Raw genomic sequence first — 21,232 nt, forward strand, 5'->3', positions numbered from 1 at the left:
CATTTACCAAGTGCTTACTACTATTCCAGGCACTTGTAACTTACATTTCATCAAATATCAGGCACCATCAACTATTTAACATAACATTGTTTTATGTACCCTTATGATACAGTTTGGATTTGGGTCCCTGCCCAAATCGCATGTCAAATGGTAATCCCCAGTGTTGGAGGTGGGGCCTAGTGGAAACCGGATCATGGTTTCTCATGGCTTAACACCATCCCCCTTGGTGCTGTCATCGTGTTAGTGAGTTCTCATGAGATCTAGTTGTTTTCAAGTGTGTAAGCATTTTCCCCAAATCTCTCTTGCTCCTTTTCCTGCCATGTAAGACGTGTCTGCTTCCCCTTGGCCTTCTGCCGTGATTATAAGTTTCCTGAGGCCTCCCCAGAAGCAGAAGCCACTGTGCTTCCTGCACAGTCTACAGAACCACGAGCCAATTAAACCTCGCCCAGGCTGGAGTGCAATGGCGCATCTCAGCTCACCGCAACTTCCGTCTCCCAGGTTCAAGCCATTCTCCTGCCTCAGCCTCCCAAGCAGCTGGGATTACAGGCATGCGCCACCATGCCCAGATAATTTTGTATTTTTTGTAGAGTCAGGGTTTCTTCATGTTGGTCAGGCTGGTGTCAAATTCCCGAACTCAGGTGATCCGCCTGCCTCGGTCTCCCAAAGTGCTGGAATTACAGGACTGAGCCACTGCACCCGGCCTTAAACCTCTATGTTTATAAATTACCCAGTCTCAGGTATTTCTTTATAGCAGGGTGAGAACATACTAACACACCTTGGGAAACAAAAACCTCTGCCAATTAAATTATGACATGCCATCCACCAAAAGATGTATCCTGATTTCACAGATGTTAAAAATGTGGGGAAAAAATAGATCATAGAATTAATGAAATACAGTTATCTACACCGATTAACTTCTTTAGTCTTTGTAACCCTAGGAAAAGATTTTGCAGGTGAAGAACCTGAGGCACAGAGATTACATAAGAAAGATTTGGGCCGGGCGCGGTGGCTCAAGCCTGTAATCCCAGCACTTTGGGAGGCCGAGACGGGCGGATCACGAGGTCAGGAGATCGAGACCATCCTGGCTAACATGGCAAAATCCCGTCTCTACTGAAAAAATACAAAAAACTAGCCGGGCGTGATGGCGGGCGCCTGTAGTCCCAGCTACTCGGGAGGCTGAGGCAGGAGAATGGCGTAAACCCGGGAGGCGGAGCTTGCAGTGAGCTGAGATCCGGCCACTGCACTCCAGCCTGGGTGACAGAGCGAGACTCCGTCTCAAAAAAAAAAAAAAAAAAAAGAAAGATTTGAACTCTGGTTGATTGTTCTTAAATACTCACAGGTTAAGAGATTTTGTCCTTACTTTTTCCTTATCAGAATAAAGGAAGTAAAGCCCAGTGACTTAACATATGGGCTTATAACAGCCATATGGAATCTGGTTCCATTTAACTTCTAAGCCTCAGCTCACTCATTTATTAGGGTGGTTATGAAGACTTTTGGGAAAAGCATATAAAATTCCTAGCACAAAACAAGTGACAGCTGCTACCATCATTATTTAATAGTAAAAATAAACTTTTTTTTTTATTAATAGTAAACATATTATTTTACTACATATAGTAAACAGTAAAATAGAGAACGGTTCCTATAAGAGCTCTTTTCTTCCTTTCTCCTTATTTCCACGAAAAAAACAAAAAACAAAATAAAACAAAATCCAAGGCCGGGCACAGTGGCTCAAGCCTGTAATCCCACAGCACTTTGGGAGACCAAGGTGGGCAGATCACGAGGTCAGGAGATCGAGACCATCCTGGCTAACATGGCCTGAAACCGGGAGGCGGAGAATAGCCTGAACCCGTGAGGTGGAGCTTGCAGTGAGCTCAGATCGCGCCACTGCACTCCAACCTGGGCAATAGAGCAAGACTCTGTCCCCAAAACCAAAAACAAAAAACAAAAACAAACAAAAAAAATTAGCCGGGCGTGGTGGCAGGCGCCTGTAGTCCCAGCTACTCAGGAGATTGAGGGAGGAGAATGGCGTGAACCTAGGACGTGGAGCTTGGAGTGAGCTGAGATTGCGCCACTGCACTCCAACCTGGGCAACAGAGCAAGACTCCATCCCCCAAAACAAACAAACAAACAAAAAAATCCAACTGTCCATCAACAGCTGAATGAGAAAACAAAATATGGTCTATACTTAGAATGGAATATTATTCAGCCTTAAAAACAAATTCTGACACATGCTTTAACATGAATGAACCTTGATGACATTATGCTAGGTGATATAAGCCAGACACAAAACGACATTTTATGATTCCACTTACATGAGGTTTATGAATTAATCAAATTTAGAGAAACAAAAACAGTGGTTACCAGAAGCTGGGAGCAGGGAATAATGGGGAGTTATTGCTTAATGGGTATGAAGTTTCAGTTTGGGAAGGTGAGAAAGTTCTATAGACAGATAATGGTAAAGGTTAAACAACAAGGTAAATATACTGCCACTGAACTGTACACATAAAAATGATTACAATGGTAATTTTATGTCATGTATATTTTATCATAATAAAAAAAAAATCAACCAGACTTATCAGAAAATAGATGTACATAAACAATAGACTAATAGGCACCCCATAATGCTAGGTGAGCCAAAATCACCCTGGAACTTTCATTATCATATCTATTCTTAAACTGGAACAACCAATAGGTTGAATGAACAAATTCTAGAACATTCTGAGTGACTGCTATCATATGCTCAAGGGACACTACACTATTGGAAACTACTGATAATATATAGGTGTATAAGACATGGTCCTTGACTCAGGAGCATAGAAGCTAAAAAAAGATACATATCCAAAATAATACATGAGTTGGAACTATATTTGTGTTGTCACTATATAAACTGTATAAAATGCTATTGAGAGAGGAGAGGGAGAAACATTTGATGAACTCAGCTTAAAGAAGAAAGTGATACTCGGGCCTCATAGAACACTACAATTTTAAATAATAGGGGCAAAGATTTAAGCGAAACTGATAGAAAGCTGTGGAAGAATAAGCATCATCTACAAATAAACAATCTAAGATGGAAAATGAGACCCACATTGTGGGTGGAAGTGGTAGAAGATTAGAGTGGGAAACAAGATTGGGGTCAGGTTCTAGGAGGTTTAAAGTGTCAAGCCATGGAGTTTAGACTTTATTCAGGGAAAGAAAAGCAGCATGATCAAAACTGCACTCTAGGAATATTTCTAGACCAACAGTGCAGAGAATGAGTAGAAGTGGCAAAGATGGAAGGGTGATTAAATAACAGACAAAATAGGGAATAAAGTTGAATGCCTAAAGTGCTGATGACAGTAAAAGCAGAGACATAAAGGAAGTGGTTCAATCAAAAAATAAGTTTAGGTTGGGTCCCCATGTTGTACATGATCTTAGGGTATTCCATTCTCCCTTTCAACATTTGTCACAGTTGCAATTCCATGCTCAGTTTTTTTCCCCACTATAATGTGACCTCTATGAAAGGAGGAACAGTGTAAGTCTCAGTTACTGCTATATTCCTTGGCACAAAGTACTCAAATAATGACTGAATAGAGAAGCTAGTCTCCTAAAACACATACTTCTTTGAGTCAAGTAAGAACCTCTGTCTATGTGTAAAAGGGCTCTCTAAATTTGGGAACACTGACAAGTATTTCTAGATCTAGCATATGAGCCATTGTCAGATGTACATCCTATTCCAGTTTTGAGCCATTAATGGCTGCCTTTGGGTAAGTTTGCTTTTCATTCTAATTTCAGAAGCAAGCCATCTGCCATTACCTAAAATACCGTCCACATCAAATTTACACAGTAAACAACTCATAAAGCTGTGACTTTAATAAGCCTTAAAATATATATTAATAAAAAGAGGTCAGAAATATAAAATATTTTATAAGTTCATGCACAAAAATAGGCTTACAGTACCTTAGGGGGATTAAATGGGTATGTTTCTGGTATTTTTATCTCTAGTTGATATCTTCCTCCTAAAAAAATGGGGAAAACAAAGTTAAGAATGCTGCTCAATTCAAATATGTAAAACAAATAAATTGATGAACTTTTCAGAGCAGCTATTTCATATTCAATTAAAGAAATTCATTTTAAAGTTGAAACCCAGAAAGAAAGTAATCAAAAGCACTAGTTTTTAATTTAAAGGTTGTTTAAAGCATACAGAATATCCACTTCATACAACTATATTAGTTTATCAATGAGTAACAAGGCTAGAGATAAATACATTAAATCCAGACAATGCAATGTCAACATTTCATCAGGACAATTAACTATTAGAGTTCTAATCTCCCACTGTGTCCTCTAATCCACCCTGTTAAGAATTGCTAAATAACAAACAAAAAAAGGGTCAGAAAAAAAAAGAAGAAAGAAAGGCGGCAAGGAGGGATGAAAGTATAGATGATACAAAGGACAGAGATTATGCCATAAACAAAATTCTACTTCTGGCTGCTTCTTGCAAATGAAATAAGGTCCCAATCTTTTCATTTGTGCCCTAAATTAAATGTCAATACTTATTTGTTAACATTTTATTTGTGCAATTAAATTGTAATTACTTTTGTACCAGCCTAAAAAAAACAAGCTAGGTCCATGGCTAATTAATGCCTGCAGTCCCAACACTTTGGGAGGCCGAGGAGGGAGGACTGCTTAAAGCTAGGCCAGGAGTTTGAGTACAGCCTGGTCAATACAGCAAGACCTTGTTTCTATTTTAATATAAAAAACTTTAAATATATTTTTTATTTTTTAAACAAAATTCAACAAGAGAGATAGACATAAAGACAAACTATTCCTTTATTTTATTTATTTATTTATTTATTTATTTATTGAGACAGAGTCTGACTCTGTTGCCCAGGATGGAGTGCAGTGGAGCGCGGTCTCTGCTCACTTCAAGCTCCGCCTCCTGGGTTCACGCCATTCTCCTGCCTCAGCCTCCCAAGTAGCTGGGACTACAGGCACCCACCACCACATCTGGCTAATTTTTTGTGTTTTCAGTATAGTTGGGGTTTCACCATGTTACCCAGGCTGGTCTCGATCTCCTGACCTCGTGATCCACCCGCCTCGGCCTCCTAAAGTGCTGGGATTACAGGCGTGAGCCACCGCACCTGGTCCAAACTATTCCTTTAAATGGGTTTATAAAATGCAAAATTTTACCAAGGAGCTTTTCTAACCAGTAATATACAAATAGAAGGCAACTTTTAATTTTGTTTTGAAGTTATCTGGAGCAACTAGCATCTATACAGCATTTTTAAAAAGCTTATCTAGGCCGGGCACAGTGGCTCACACCTGTAATCCCAGCACTTGGGAGGCCAAGGGGGCGGATCACAAGGTCAGGAGAGTGATACTATCCTGGCTAACATGGTGAAACCCCATCTCTACTAAAAAATAGAAAAAATTAGCCAGGCATGGTGGCAGGCACCTGTAGTCCCAGCTACTTGGGAGGCTGAGGCAGAAGAATGGCGTAAACCGGGAGGTGGAGCTTGCAGTGAGCCGAGATCGTGCCAACTGCACTCCAGCCTGGGCAACAGAGCAAGACTCCATCTCAAAAAAAAAAAAAAAATTTATCTAGCGTCTAGCTTCTCACAACTGGGGTACTCAAGACTCAAGGAGAGGATAACTGCCTCTTAAGAAACTCTGGGCCGTGCACAATGGCTTATGCCTGTAATCCCAGTACTTTGGGAGGCTGATGTGGGCAGATCACTTGAGACCAGGAGTTCAAGACCAGCCTGACAAACACGGCGAAACCCCATCTCTACTAAAAGTACAAAAATTAGCTGAGTATCGTGGCATGTGCCTATGATCCCAGTTACTCGGGAGGTTGAGGCACAAGAATCGCTTGAACCCAGGAGGTGGATATTGCAGTGAGCCAAGATCGCACCACTGCACTCCAGCCTACGTGACAGAGCGAGAATCTGTCTCAAATAATAAACGGAACAGAACAGAAAAAAGAAAAGAAAACTCCGAAGGGGTAAGTCTTGCACTGGATGAGAGGCTGGATTCAACTCTTAACTCTTAAGAGTTTAAGCATCTTCTAAGATTTTATGACCAATTACTAATAACAAAATACTATTACAAAATACAGTAAATAAAACTGTTCTATTGAAATAGTTATATATAAGACTATGAGATTTTATTTCAAGATAATCAAAGAATACATTAGATCAAAGATGGCCATGAGCTGATAGTTATTAAAGCTGGCTGAAGAGGTTGCATTATATTCTTTTTTTTTTTTTTGAGACGGAGTCTCGCTCAGGCTGGAGTGCAGTGGCGCCATCTTGGCTCACTGGACGCTCCACCTCCCAGGTTCACGCCATTCTCCTGCCTCAGCCTCCCGGGTAGCTGGGACTACAGGCGCCCGCCACCATGCCCGGCTACTTTTTTGTATTTTTAGTAGAGACAGAGTTTCACCGTGTTAGCCAGGATGGTCTTGATCACCTGACCTCATGATCCACCTGCCTCAGCCTCCCAAAATGCTGGGATTACAGACATGAGCCACCTCGCCCGGCCTATTCCTTTTTATGTATCTGAAACTCCCGTAATAAAAAGTAAAATAAAAAACTGTGTGCTAGTAGCATTATTATCTTCAAAATTCTATACACTCAGTTCTTTAAAAAGTCAAACAGGAGACTTTCTTTTTTTTTCTTTTTTTTTTTTGAGACGGCGTCTCGCTCTGTCACCCAGGCTGGAGTGCAGTGGCCAGATCTCTGCTCACTGTAAGCTCTGCCTCCCGGGTTTACGCCATTCTCCTGCCTCAGCCTCCCGAGTAGCTGGGACTACAGGCGCCCGCGACCTCGGCCGGCTAGTTTTTTTTGTATTTTTTTAGTAGAGACAGGGTTTCACCATGTTAGCCAGGATGGTCTTGATCTCCTGACCTCGTGATCCGCCCGTCTCGGCCTCCCAAAGTGCTGGGATTACAGGCTTGAGCCACTGCGCCCGGCCGCGAGACTTTCTTCAGTATATTCTAGACTCTCTCAAATGTATCTCCTTACTACTCCATTGTTATGAATGGATGGATGACTATGAATCTGAGGAAAAAATAAAAGTGGTACTATTTTCTTCAAGCCCTTTTTGGTTTGAATCCTTCTTTTCTTCTTCTTCCTCTTTTTCTTTTTTTTTCTGAGACAGGGTCTCGTTCTGATGCCCAGGCTGGAGTGTAGTGGCAAAATCTTGGCTCACTGTAACCTCCACCTTTCAGGTTCCAGCAATTCTCATGCCTCAGTCTCCTGAGTAGCTGGGATTACAGGTGCCCACCACAACGCTCAGCTAATTTTTGTATTTTTAGCAGAGATGGGGTTTCACCATGTTGGCCAGGCTGGTCTTGAACTCCTGGCCTCAAGTGATCTGCCCACATCAGCCTCCCAAAGTGCTGGGATTACAGGCAAGAGCCATTGTACCTGGCCTCTCTTCTTGCTATTTTTGAGATGGATTCTCACTCTGCTGCCCAGACTGGAGTGCAATGGTGCGATCTTGGCTCACTGCAACCTCCACCTCCCAGTTACAGCAATTCTCCTACCTCAGCCTCCTGGGTAGCTAAGACTACAGGTGTGTGCCACCATGCCGGCAAATTTTTTAATTTTTTAAAGTAGAGAGGGGGTCTCACCACGCTGGCTAAGCTGGTCTCGAACTCCTGACCTCAAATGATCTACTCGCCTCAGCCTCCCAAAGTAATGGGATTACAGGCATGAGCCATTATGCCCAACCACTAGTTCTTTTTAATATAATCCCATAGTGATTAATGCATGAGTTGAACTAAATGCCTGAATCGCAGAACATATAGTAACAATAATGAAATTTAAAGAAAAGTAGTGGAAAGAAAAAAAAAAAAAAACTGACACGTAAGAGAAGGGTACCTGAAGAAATTTTGTGACTATAACCGTCTATACCCAGAATTAGAAATGCTAGCTTCAAATATAGTTATAATAAATTTGGCTTCAGCACTACATAGGCTTTTCTTTTTCCTTCCTAAGAATTATTTTTTTCTGATTAAACTCCAGATTACCATCTCTATAACCCATCATACAAAGTTCTTCGTTAATGGCCAAAATAATCTCTTAGGAGCAGTGTGAGGGCCCAGAGATATTATATAAATAATGCTGGACTCACGAGTCTCTAAAATCTTATTTCTATTTCTATCCCTTATGTTACATGCTCTGACAACTTTCAATATACGACCACTTAGCATTAATCATAGCATCATCTGATCAGGGTAATACAACTAATGATAACTATATTATTCACATTATAATAGTTTTTACTATAAAACATTAACTTCTTGAAGAATAGCTTTTAATATTAAAAATTAACCATCTTTAAATTTAACTTAACCCAAAGAGGAGATGGGGAAGGAATGAGAATTTTTAAGCTGTCAACAATGATTCCATAAACCTAAAAGAAATTTTAGGAAGAAAAGCTCAAGAACTAAACTGTTCCTTTGTCACTGAATTATTAAGGCAAAAGTGGTGAAGAAAATTGAGTTAAGTAATATCTACAATATGGCATTTTCCCGTGAGTACTCTACTTCACAATCTGATTCTTTAAATACTATAAAACAGCTGCCTCATTACTTAATAATGGTCATAAATAGTTTAACATTCCACATGTAAACTTTTGCCTTAGCATTTAAGTTTAGATTTTTAAAAACTCAAAAAACTGCAACATCCTTGCAATAAATATTTAACCTACCGTTATATTTAAAAGAAAAAGCATTAAAGTTTATGCCCTTGAATGGTACTTTTCCTTAACAAAATGAACTTCTCTCAACAGTTTTACATAAAATAATAGAATTAAAGTTACTCTACCTCAAACATATACCAAAAAGCATATTAAATCTAATCTCATCAAGATACTCATTTAGCAGCAGCAGCAGCAGAAATAAGCACTTTTTTTTGAGACGCAGTCGCCTTCTCTCGCCTAGGCTGGAGTGCAGCGGTGAGATCTCAGCTCACTGCAACCTCCGTCTTGTGGGTTAAAGGGATTCTCCTGCCTCAGCCTCCTGAGTAGCTGGGATTACAGGCACACACCACAGCACCCAGCTAATTTTTGTATTTTTAGTAGAGATGGAGTTTCACTACGTTGGTCAGGCTGGTCTTGAACTCCTGACCTCGTGATCCACCTGCTTCAGCCTTCCAAAGTGCTGGGATTACAGGCATAAGCCACCCCGCCCAGACAGAAATAAGCACTTTTAAATGACCAAACTTTTGGCCCCATTCTCGGTATCGGGAAAAAGAAAAGAAAAAAATGACCAAACTTGCTTCTAACCAAAAGAATATATCTTTTTTATTTTTTATTTTTTTGAGACAGAGTCTTGCTCTGTCGCCCAGGCTGAAGTGCAGTGGCATGATCTCCGCTCACTGCAACCTCTGCCTCCCGGGTTCACACCATTTTCCTGCCTCAGCCTCCCGAGTAGCTGGGACTACAGGCGCCCGCCACTACACCCGGTTAATTTTTTTGTATTTTTAGTAGAGACGGGTTTCACCATGTTAGCCAGGATGGTCTCGATCTCCTGACCTCGTGATCCACCTGCCTCAGCCTCCCAAAGTGTTGGGATTACAGGTGTGAGCCACCGCACCCAACCATAAGAATATATCTTAATATATCTTAATGTATATAAGTATACATTATCCATTTTAAAAAATTAATCTACCTATTAAATATTGCTTCTATCTAATTTAGCTCAGGAAGTGCCTTGTTTATAAAAATCAGTTAAAAAATTTAAAACTTTGCCGGCAGACCTCTAAAATAATGTCATTGCCCTACTATCTTCCAAAAATACTTCAAAACAATCTAAAAAAAAAAAATTCAAGAATAACTGTAAGGCTTGTCTTCAAGAAGAAGCTAATATATTATTACATAAAAACATCTGCTATTAGGACAACCACCTGATTTTCGTAAGATAACTAAAGGTCTCCTCTACATTTAATGATTGTAAAAAGGACTAAATGAAATAGCATCCATGAAAACGGCCAGACCAAGCAAGGCAGATAGGAAGCACTCAATAAACAGCATAAAAAATTAAATATCTAGAAATGGCTCATATTAACTATAAAACAACAAATAAAATTTTATCACTTAAGAATTGGTACAAGATTGGGCACAATGGCTCATGCCTAGAATCCCAAGACTTTGGGACACTAAGGCAAGAGGATTGTTTGAGGCCAGGGGTTTGAGACCTGCCTGGGTAACTTGGCAAGATGCCATCTATCCAATAAAGAAAGAAAAAACGGGCCGGGAGCGGTGGCTCATGCCTGTAATCCCAGCACTTTGGGAGGCCGAGGTGGGCAGATCACAAGGTCAGGAGTTCAAGACAAGCCTGGCCAATAATGTGAAACCCCGTCTCTGCTAAAAATACAAAAATTAGCCGGGCATGGTGGCAGGCGCCTGTAGTACCAGCTACTTGGGAAGCTGTCAGGAGAATCACTTGAACCCAGGAGGTGGAGGTTGCAGTGAGCCAAGATCGCACCACTGCACTCCAGCCTGAGCAACAGAGTGAGACTCTGTCTCAAAAAAAAAAAAAAAAAGAAAAAAATGAATAAACAGAATTGGTATAATATGCTAAAGACATTCTAGGGTCTTCAACAATCTGGATTAAGAACAAGAAAATATTCAAAAATATTAGATTTTTAAAAAGTGTTTTGGGTAGCTGGGCGCAGTGGCTCACACCTATAATCCCAGCACTTTGGGAGGTTGCGGTGGGTGGATCATGAGGTCAGGAGATCGAGCCCATCCTGGCTAACAAGGTGAAACACCATCTCCACTAAAAAAACACACAAATAAATTAGCCAAGTGTGGTGGCGGGCACCTGTAGTCCCAGCTACTCGGGAGGCTGAGGCAGGAGAAAGGCATGAACCTGGGAGGTGGAGCTTGTAGTGAGCCAAGATCGCGCCACTGCACTCCAGCCTGGGCAACAGAGCGAGACTCCATCTCAAAAAAAAAAAAAAAAAGGGTTTTGGGTAAACTGTTCATTACAGAATTATAGAACCACTCAAAAGTATTTAGCTGGCAGCCGGGAGTGGTGGCTCATGCCTGTAATCCTAACACTTTGGGAGGCTAAGGCAGGCGTATCACCTGAGGTAAGAAGTTCAAGACCAGCCTGGCTGTTATTGTGAAACTCCGTCTCTACTAAAAGTACAAAAATTATAGCCGGCATGGTGGTGCACGCCTGTAATCCCAGCTACTCGGGAAGCTAAGGCAGGAGAATCACTTGATTCTGGGAGGTGAGGTTGCAGTAAGCCAAGATTTCACCACCGCACTCCAGCCTGGGCAACAGACAGACTCAGTCTCAAAAAACAAACAAAAATTAACAACAAACACACATGAAGTATTTAACTGGATGTGGTGGCATGCACCTGTAGTACTAGCTACTGAGGAAGCTGGAGGATTACTTGAGCCTAGGAATTCAAATTTATAGTGAGCTATGACCATGTCACTGCTCTCCAGCCTGGGTAACAGTAAAACTTCGCATCTAAAAAAATACATAACAAAACAAAATAGACATCACCACCACTTCCAATATTAAGTGAATTCTGATTTACATAAAGTGATTAAAAGCACAGGCTTGGCCGGGCGCGGTGGCTCAAGCCTGTAATCCCAGCACTTTGGGAGGCTGAGACGGGCGGATCACGAGGTCAGGAGATCGAGACCGTCCTGGCTGACACGGTGAAACCCCGTCTCTACTAAAAAATACGAAAACTTAGCCGGGCGAGGTGGCGGGCGCCTGTAGTCCCAGCTACTCGGGAGGCTGAGGCAGGAGAATGTCGTAAACCCGGGAGGTGGAGCTTGCAGTGAGCTGAGATCCGGCCACTGCACTCCAGCCTGGGCGACAGAGCGAGACTCCATCTCAAAAAATAAAAATAAAAAAAAAAATAAAAGCACAGGCTTTGAAGGCAAAGCCTATCAGTTGTGCTAAGATGGTTGACCTTAGACAAGTCACTTCTCTGAACTTGTTTCTTCATCTATGAAACAGCAATCATTGTATTTACCTAATAAGATTTGCTGAAAGGATTAAATGAGAAAATACATGCAAAGATTGCATAATTAGGGTTACCATATATTCTGTTATGTTTTCTAATAAACAAATATTTGAATAGCTATTAATGCAAGAACCTTGGTTATATGCTGTATAACCTAAATTTACAATAATATTAATTAACGAAGACTCACCTAATAAGAAAGTAAAATGCTATAAGGCTTATTTCTGTATCTTACCACCCAACTCCATGGTCTAAAGTAGCTACAGAGTTAATTTGTGAACACCAAGTTCAGCAAAGCCACCTCCTTTCTATGTGTCTTGAAATGATCACTAAAAGCTTTCCTGAATAAAGAAAACATTTGGACTACAGCCTGTATGAAGACATATGAGTGAATGAAATGCTAAATGACAGAAAGAAGAACTTTAAAAACAAAAGCAACATTTCACCAGTGAGATATTTAAGGCAAGGTCTGTTTTAGATACCATATGAAGGGTAACTGAGTGTCTATAGTCCATATAATTTAGAGGTTTACCATGCCAGATCTTTTATTCTATTAAATTCTAACCTATAATACCTGTAACAAAGCTCTGCTAAACTTTTTGTGGAAAGAAAAAAATTAGCTAAAATTCAGTAAGAAATACCAGTCTATATTAAGTATCTAAATTTAGTATTTTTAAAATTGCTGTTTATCTAAACCAAATGAAGTTACCCTCCATATAATTTATAGATGTTTAAGATTATTCTGATTTAATGTTTTAGACAAGTTCTAATACGCACAATATTTTGATACAGAAAAAAGTACTTGCCTTCATATGGTGTGTCTGGAGGTCCTGCTATTTCTCCTCTTAATTCTGTAAAATTTTCATCTACAAGATCTACTTTAATTTGATTTTTGCTCGTCTTAAAAATAAACAGAAAATAAATGTTAGTATGTCAGCAAGAAAAACGCCTAAAGTATTACCTATAAAAATTTTTGAAACGCCCCCCTTTCATAAACTTGATTATCTGCTCTAGTAAAATAAGTCTGGGCTTTTCTAGGACTTAATTGGCCAGTTTTAAGAATATTTAAAACAAACTAATAAATTTTAACTTCAATGTTTTAAATGAAATAACACCGCTTTGAACAATACAATGGCTTCTTGAATTTCTAGGAATGTTATGAGAGAAAAATAGTATAAAACCTATTTTATGTTTGCCAATTCCACGTACATTAGGTCCAAAGTGATTAATCATCCACAGATGAACGCTAAGATACTATATTCTGAACTATACCCCCAGGATACATGAGTTCTGCTTATATAAACAGAAAATTCAGGGTAATTAAAAGCCATTTAGGCCATAAACTCTCACTTGAACTAACCATAACAACTCTAAATGTTTAGTTTAACTGACTGAAATAGTACACTATCCACCAGAATGATGAAAGCTCTAGCTATGTAACAGATTCTCCTTTCCATGAAAATTCCAAAGGACTAAATGCCTCAAAAGAATCTAAGGCCTTCTTCAATTTGTTTTTCTGCTTAGTTTATTAAAATGGCAACTACCTACTTCCAAAAACCAGATTTCTACTTTAAATTTATCTACACTGACTTATTTTGCACTTTATACTACTCCAAGTACTTTCCTATCTATAGCATTACTGAGTCTCTTAATCTTATGACAGTCCATTCTCAGAGCCATGATAACCTTAAATGAGTCAGAAAACCATCCCAGTGGGATTCACATTAACATTCATAAGTGCCTGCCTGCAAATGGGCTCTCCACTTATATTCTCAAACCTATGTTAAAAATACAGTAAATCCTCTCCTCTCAATTTTTTAAACCAAAATCCCTAAAGTACAAGTTATATCTTCTTTTTTTTTTTTTGAGACGGAGTCTTGCTCTTGTCACCCAGGCTGGAGTGCAATGGCACGATCTCGGCTCACTGCAACCTCTACCTCCTGGGTTCAAGCAACTCTCCTGCCTCAGCCTCCTGAGTAGCTGGGATTACCGGCACCCACCACCATGCTCAGCTAATTTTTGTAATTTTAGTAGAGACGGGGTTTCACCATGTTGGCCAGGCTTGTCTCAAACTCCTGACCTCATGATCCTCCCACCTCAGCCTCCCAAAGTGCTGGGATTATAGACCTGAGGCACTGTGCCCGGCCTATATCTTCATTTTTTTGGTTAGAATTCCATATTGTTACCTGATTGACACAACATATCTACTCTTATGAAACAAAGCCTCACTCAAGATTTCAAAAGTGAAGTTTTTTGCTTTTAGATTGACTTTCTTAAACTTGATTACTGGATGAAACGGTGTAAGAATTACTGTTTTAAAGGTCTTTGGCTTCCTCCTCCAACCCAAAAAAATACACAATTTTTACTCTTTTACTATGTTAAATATTTTTTAGTACAGAACATTTAGTTCAGAAACAATACATTACTTAAAATCCTAATTTTTCAAAGTTCACATCATTCCTAATTAATCCTGTCTTTTAATAAAAACACAGGATTTAAAAACTTACTTTCTAATTAGTATTGTTTTTTCATGTTTTTCTGAAAATATTTTTATCCAAAAACTAAATTTAACTATAAATATGTACAATAAGAAACTACTTCTTATGCCCTAAAAAATCATTAACAACCTTGGTATTTGTGGTAGAGGAGAAAATGTACATTTTAGCAACAGTAAAAATACTTTGATGGCCAGGCACGGTGGCTCACAAGGTCAGGAGATCGAGACCACGCTGGCTAACACGGTGAAACCATGCCTCTACTAAAAACACAAAAAAATTAGCCAGGCATGGTGGCGGATGCCCGTAGTCCCAGCTACTCGGGAGGCTGAGGCAGAATGGCATGAACCCGGCAGGCGGAGCTTGCAGTGAGCCAAGATCGTGCCACTGCATTCCAGCCTGGGTGACAGAATGAGACTGCGTCTCAAAAAAACCAAAAAAACCAAAAACTTAATTGGTTGTGGCGGTGCACACCTGTAGTCCCAGCTACTCGGCAAGCTGAGGCAGGAGAATCGCTTGAACCCAGGAGGCGGAGGTTGCAGTGAGCCGAGATCGTGCCACTGCACTATGGCATGGCCTGAGTGAAAGAGCAAGACTCCATCTCAAAAAAAAGAAAAGAAAATTGTCTAGTTAAATTATGCATAAATAATGTTAAAAAGAAAATTGGAGGCATTTAACTTTCACTGACCAATTTAAGAAGCCAGTGTTAACTTAGAATACACTTAAATTTCTCCTCTTAAGGCTTCTTACAAGAATAATCATCTTGCTAATTATCAATGCTTTCAAACATCTCGATAGCTTTCCATAATCTCCCCTCCAAAAAGTAGTATGTAAATAACCCAAAGATGTTAGGATACTAAAGGATCTGATTAACGTTTTTTGGGAAAGGAGGAGAGGGAGATTAGAAAAGCTGCTTTTTGGGACTGCCCAAATCTCTGGGTAACAAAATGCTAAATAATTATTCATTGGCCGGGTGCGGTGGCTCAAGCCTGTAATCCCAGCACTTTGGGAGGCCGAGACGGGTGGATCACGAGGTCAGGAGATCGAGACCATCCTGGCTAACACGGTGAAACCCCGTCTCTACTAAACAAATAAAAAATAAAAAATAAAAACTAGCCGGGCGAGGTGGTGGGCGCCTGTAGTCCCAGCTACTCGGGAGGCTAAGGCAGGAGAATGGCGTAAATCCAGGAGGCAGAGCTTGCAGTGAGCTGAGATCTGGCCACTGCACTCCAGCCTGGGCGACAGAGCTCCATCTCAAAAAAAAAAAAAAAAAAAAAAAAATTATTCATTTTCATACCTCTGTCCTTATTTCTGTCTACATCATCCCCAAATTATTATTATTTGTTTAAGACAGGGTCTCACTCCCATCACCCCGGCTGGAATGCAGCAGCGTGATCTCACCTCAACTTCCCAGGCTCAGGTGATTTCTCCCACCTCAGCCTAACCAGTCACTGGGACTACAGGTGTGCACCACCATGCCTGGCTAAATTTTTAAATTTTTAGTAGAGACAGGGTTTTGCCATGTTGCTCAGGCTGGTCTTGAACTCCTGGGCTCAAGTGATCCACCAGCTTTGGCCTCCTGCCTTGGCCTCCAAAGTGCTGGGATTATAGTCATGAGCCACCACGTCCAGCCCCCAAATGATAAGTCAGAAAAAAATTGCTCATTTTTCACTCTAGAGAAAGAATATTATTACTGTATGAAAAAAGTACTAAAGGCCGGGCGCGGTGGCTCAAGCCTGTAATCCCAGCACTTTGGGAGGCCGAGACGGGCGGATCACGAGGTCAGGAGATCGAGACCATCCTGGCTAACACAGTGAAACCCCATCTCTACCAAAAATACAAAAACTTAGCCGGGCGAGGTGGCAGGCGCCTGTAGTCCCAGCTACTCGGGAGGCTGAGGCAGGAGAATGGCGTAAACCCGGGAGGCGGAGCTTGCAGTGAGCTGAGATCCGGCCACTGCACTCCAGCCTGGGTGACAGAGCGAGACTCCGTCTCAAAAAAAAAAAAAAAAAAAAAAAAAGAGAAATGTACTAAATAAGCTCAAGAAAATACCCATCATCATGATGAATTACATTACGAAAAAGCATTCTGGTCAGGTGCGGTGGCTCATGCCTATAATCCCAACAGTTCGGGAGGCCGAGGCAGATCACTGAGTCAGGAGTTTGAGGCCAACATGGTGAAACCCCGTGTCTACTAAAAACAGGAAAAATTAGCCGAGCATGGTGGTGCATGCCTGTAGTCCCAGTTACTTGGGAGGTTGAGGCACGAGAATCGTTTGAACTCAGGGGGTGGAGGTTGGAGTGAGCTGAGATTTCGCCACGGCGCTGCACTCCAGCCTGGGTAACAAGAGATACTCTGTCTCGAAAAGCCAAAAAAAAGAAAAAAAAGCATTCTATAGAGTTTAGAGTAGGGTCTTTATTTGCAGATAACTAAAGATAAAAAGAAAACAGAAAGTTAAGTCAAAATTTCTTCAAAGCTCAATTTTCCATCAAGCAACAATTATTCTTTATACCACCACAGTTTAATTCAAACATCCAGTTATTTCACAATCTAAAACAACAATCCCACTGCTCCCACAAGCGAACTTAAAGTCTCACTTTAAGAGTCAGGAACTATAAGCAAGACACGGAGAATGGTGAAAGATGACAGTATTACAAAAGGGATGGCCTTTGGAGTAAGACATATGTCTTATGTGCTGAATCCTAGTTCTGTCCTTGTGGTATTCATTCAGGTATACCACTTAACACCTAACTCTCAATTTTATTACTGTAAAATGAGAATACTTTCAGAATTAAGTTTCTTGTATAGAAGTAAGCAGCGTAGTTCCCCTTTTCCTAACAACATTAATTATAAAACCTTTAATTTGGCTGGGTGCAGTGGCTCACGACTGTAATCCCAGCACTTTGGGAGGCCAAGGCGGGTGGATCATTTGAGGTCAGGAGTTTGAGACTAGCTTGGCCAACATGGTGAAACCCCATCTCTACCAAAAATATAAAAATTAGCCAGGTGTGCTGACAGGCACCTGTAGTCCCAGCTACTCGGGAGACTGAGGCAGAAGAACGGCTTGAACTTGGGAGGTGGAGGTTGCAGTGAGCCGAGATTGCACCACTGCATGCAGCCTGGGTGACAGACCTAGATTCTGTCTCAAAAAAAAAAAATTAAAGCCCGATTTTACAAAATTAATTTCACAGTTCTGTTTCCACAGTCTAAGAAAAAAAATGTAGCATCTAAAAATAAACAACAAAATAATGTGTTATTCACTTCAATGACTGCAACAACCAAGGCAGCTGAAGCTTTTGGGTGAAATTCTGAAGAACTGTGTTATCACTGTAAATCTTTCATGAGGATAGGTGAAAGATTGCTTTTCTAAACTTTCTTCTCCCACCTCAGCTAAACACACAGTAGGACCTCTGGTAGTCTTTTTTTTTTTTTCCCCTGATGTTCCCTGGGGGTTTCAAGGCATTTCTAATGCACAAAAGGAATAGAGATATACAGAAGCTATAGCAGCTAGGCCGGGCAGGGTGTCTCAACCCTGTAATTCCAGCACTTTGGGAGGCTGAGGCAGGTGAAATCACTTGAGGCAAGAAACTTGAGACCAGCCTGGCCCATATAGCAAAACCCTGTCTCTACTAAAAATACAAAAATTAACTGGGCATGGCAGCACATGTCTGTAATCCCAGCTACTCAGGAGGCTGAGGCATGAGAATTGCTTGAACCCGGGAGGTAGAGGTTGCAGTGAGTCAAGATTACACCACTGCACTCCAGCCTGGGCTACAAAGCAAGACTGTCACACACACACACACACAAAAAAAAAAAAAGAAAAAAAAGAAAAAGAAAGAAAGAAGCTATAGAAGTCAGCAATTTTTAAATCAACTATTTTATTAAGATATACATGAAGCATACAAAAAACAGCAAATAATGTTGAAGCTAATTTGAATGAGATTTTAAAAAATTATTGTCAACAACCAATAGTGAAGAACTCAAAGCGGTTCTAATATATTTCCATTTCCAAGGCCACCTCTCAGTGAAATGATATTGTCATTGTTACCACCATCACTGTAAAAATTCTTTCAAATAATGACTAGAGTCTAATATATGCTATCTCAAATGTTACTAAACAAAACCTAAGTCCCTGCCCACTTGGGGCTTACACTCTAGTGGGAAAAACTAAACACTGGAAGATTTTTATCATTTAAGGACTAAATACAAAGTATATTGTTGTGTAACTTTTTTAAAACTTACTAGCTATGAACAAGTTAATTAACCACTTTGTACTCCAGTTTCATCCTCTGTCAACTAAGGATAAGACAGTTCCTCATAGGGTTCGCTGGTGAATTTAACGAATAAAGTATATAGAACAATGCCTGCCACACAGTAAGTGCTGAATTTATCACTGTAATATGCTGACTCTTGATAATGATGTTGTGGCAGAAAACTGTAACCCAAAGCAAATATTGTATTTTTTAAAAAAGAATAATTAACAATATTAGCCTCACTTCTATTTATTAAAAAAAAAAATGCTCTAAAATGAAATTTAAATCCAAATCTCAAATAAGACAAATAGAATTCTAAATGCCCCTAAATGCCCCCTAAAGTTATAAGTAATTCTCATTGATATAAAGAAATTACTATTTGTTTCCTAATCAAGCCACAACTATTTTAGGAGCCCTGCTCATCATTATCATGCATATAAAAGTGAAATTTAGTTCTTCCTAATTTGTTGGGAATAATACTTTGAAAGCTTAACAGTTGCCATTATTTTCTCATAATTTAATATAATATCCTTCCCCTATTATTCAAAGGCCTAAGAAACAAACACAATTTCTACCTTCTAGGCAGTTAAATTTATTTTTTTATTTTTTATTTTTTTGAGATGGAGTCTTGCTGTGTCGCCCAGCTCACTGCAACCCATCACCTGGGTTCAAGGAATTCTCCTGCCTCAGCTTTCCAAGTAGCTGGGATTACAGGCGCCTGCCACCATGCCCAGCTAATCTTTTTGTATTTGTAATAGAGACAAGGTTTCACCATGTTGGCCAGGATGGTCTCGAACTCCTGACCTCCGGTGATCCGCCTGCCTCAGTCTCCCAAAGTGCTAGGACTACAGGTGTGAGCGACCATGTTTTCTGAAGCTTATGGCACATAACAGTCCCAAAGCAAAAAATGACATGATAACAAAGGGATTGGGAGAATGAAAAACTGAGGCCATGGAGACACATGTATGATCCTTACTAAAAACAAGTTCTAGACTAGCAGTATCCAATACAATATAACGTAAGCCACATACGTAAATTTAAAATTTTCTGGTATTCACATTGAAAAGACAACAAGATGGCCAGTTGTGGTGGCTCATGCCTGTAATCCCAGCACTTTGGCAGGCTGAGGCAGGTGGATCACCTGAGGTCAGGAGTTTGAGACCAGCTGAGGCAGGAGAATCGCTTGAACCCAGGAGTCAGAGGTTGCAGTGAGTTGAGATCGCACCACTGCACTCTAGCCTGGGCGACAAAGCAAGACTCCGTCTCAAAAATAAAAAAATAAAATAAAAATAGTACAAGAGACTGCACATTGTGGCACACTCCTGTAAATCCCAGCTACTTGAAATTCTAGGGCAGGAGAACTGCTTGAACCTGGGAGGCAGAGGTTGCAGTGAGCAGAGATCGCACCACTGCACGCCACCAGGACAACAAAGTGAGACTCTGTCTATAGCAGCTAGCTTTTTTTTTTTTTTTTTTTTTTGAGACGGAGTCTCACTCTGTTGCCCAGGCTGGAGTGCAGTGGTGCGATCTCAGCTCACTGCAACCTCCACCTCTCGGGGGTTCAAGCGATTCTTCTGCCTCAGCCTCCTGAGTAGCTGCGATTACAGATGCCTGCCACCATGCCTGGCTAATTTTTGAATTTTTAGTAGAGATGGGGGTTTCACCATGTTGGCCAGGCTGGTCTCGAACTCCTGACCTCAAGTGATCTACCGGCCTCAGCCTCCCAAAGTGCTGGGATTACAAGCATGAGCCACCATGCCAGGCTGCAACTAGCATTTTTAAAATCACATCTGTAATCCCAACACTTTGGCAAAGGAGGGAGGATTCACTCGAGCCCAGGAGTTTGAGCCCAGCCTGGGCCACATAGTGAAACTCCCATCTCTACAGGGGAAAAAACAAACAAAACAAAACACGTGTGCCTGTAATCACAGCTATTCAGGAGGCTGAGGTGGGAGAATCACTTGAGCCCAAGAGGTCAAGGGTGCAGTAAGCTATGATTGTGCCACTCCACACCAGCCTGTGTGACAGAGTGAGACCCCATCTCTTAAAAAAAAAAAGTTAAGTTCTGGACTTCTATCAAACTTTACACAATCTACAATGAAGAGTAATTCAAGTCTGAATTTATCAATTCCATGAATACTTACTGAGTACTGGCTATTTGCAAGGCATTGTAACAGATACTCGTAGTATAATGATCAACTAGAAATTTTCTCTACCGTGCATCAATAGTTATTTCATTATAAGGTACTGAACAACTAATTATATAATTTTTAAATGAAATACAGGATACTATGAAGAACAATTTAGCAGAGAGAAAATCTAGAAAGTAAGAGGAAGTTTCCTTGAGGAAACTAATGTTAAAATACTTTACTTTAGGTAAAGCCAGCACTTAAGGCAGAGTGTACACGCTGTGCAAAATAGAGGCAAAGGAGGACTTGACAGGTTTAAAAATTGAAAAGCCGCCAAAGTGACTACAATACAAAGAATGAAAACGTAGAGATGA

General features: G+C 40.5%; 1 protein-coding gene across 4 annotated transcripts in view; it reads right to left on the minus strand.

Annotated features, from left to right (window-relative positions):
• The window catches only part of UBE2K (ubiquitin conjugating enzyme E2 K), an 87,482-nt gene that overhangs the window by 34,869 nt on the left and 31,381 nt on the right, over positions 1–21,232 (minus strand). For 2 of the 4 annotated variants that reach the window (XM_021938380.2, XM_003898597.4), the window contains exons 2-3: positions 12,788–12,881; positions 3,937–3,995 (exon numbers count right to left, since the gene is read on the minus strand). In XM_021938380.2, coding sequence (XP_021794072.1) covers positions 3,937–3,995; positions 12,788–12,881 — 153 coding nt within the window. The remainder of the gene's footprint in view (positions 1–3,936; positions 3,996–12,787; positions 12,882–21,232) is intronic. The other 2 variants (XM_021938381.2, XM_031664650.1) reach the window with 1 other exon arrangement.

This window comes from Papio anubis, chromosome 3 (assembly GCF_008728515.1).
Source record: "Papio anubis isolate 15944 chromosome 3, Panubis1.0, whole genome shotgun sequence".
Classification (NCBI taxonomy): Eukaryota; Metazoa; Chordata; class Mammalia; order Primates; family Cercopithecidae; genus Papio; species Papio anubis.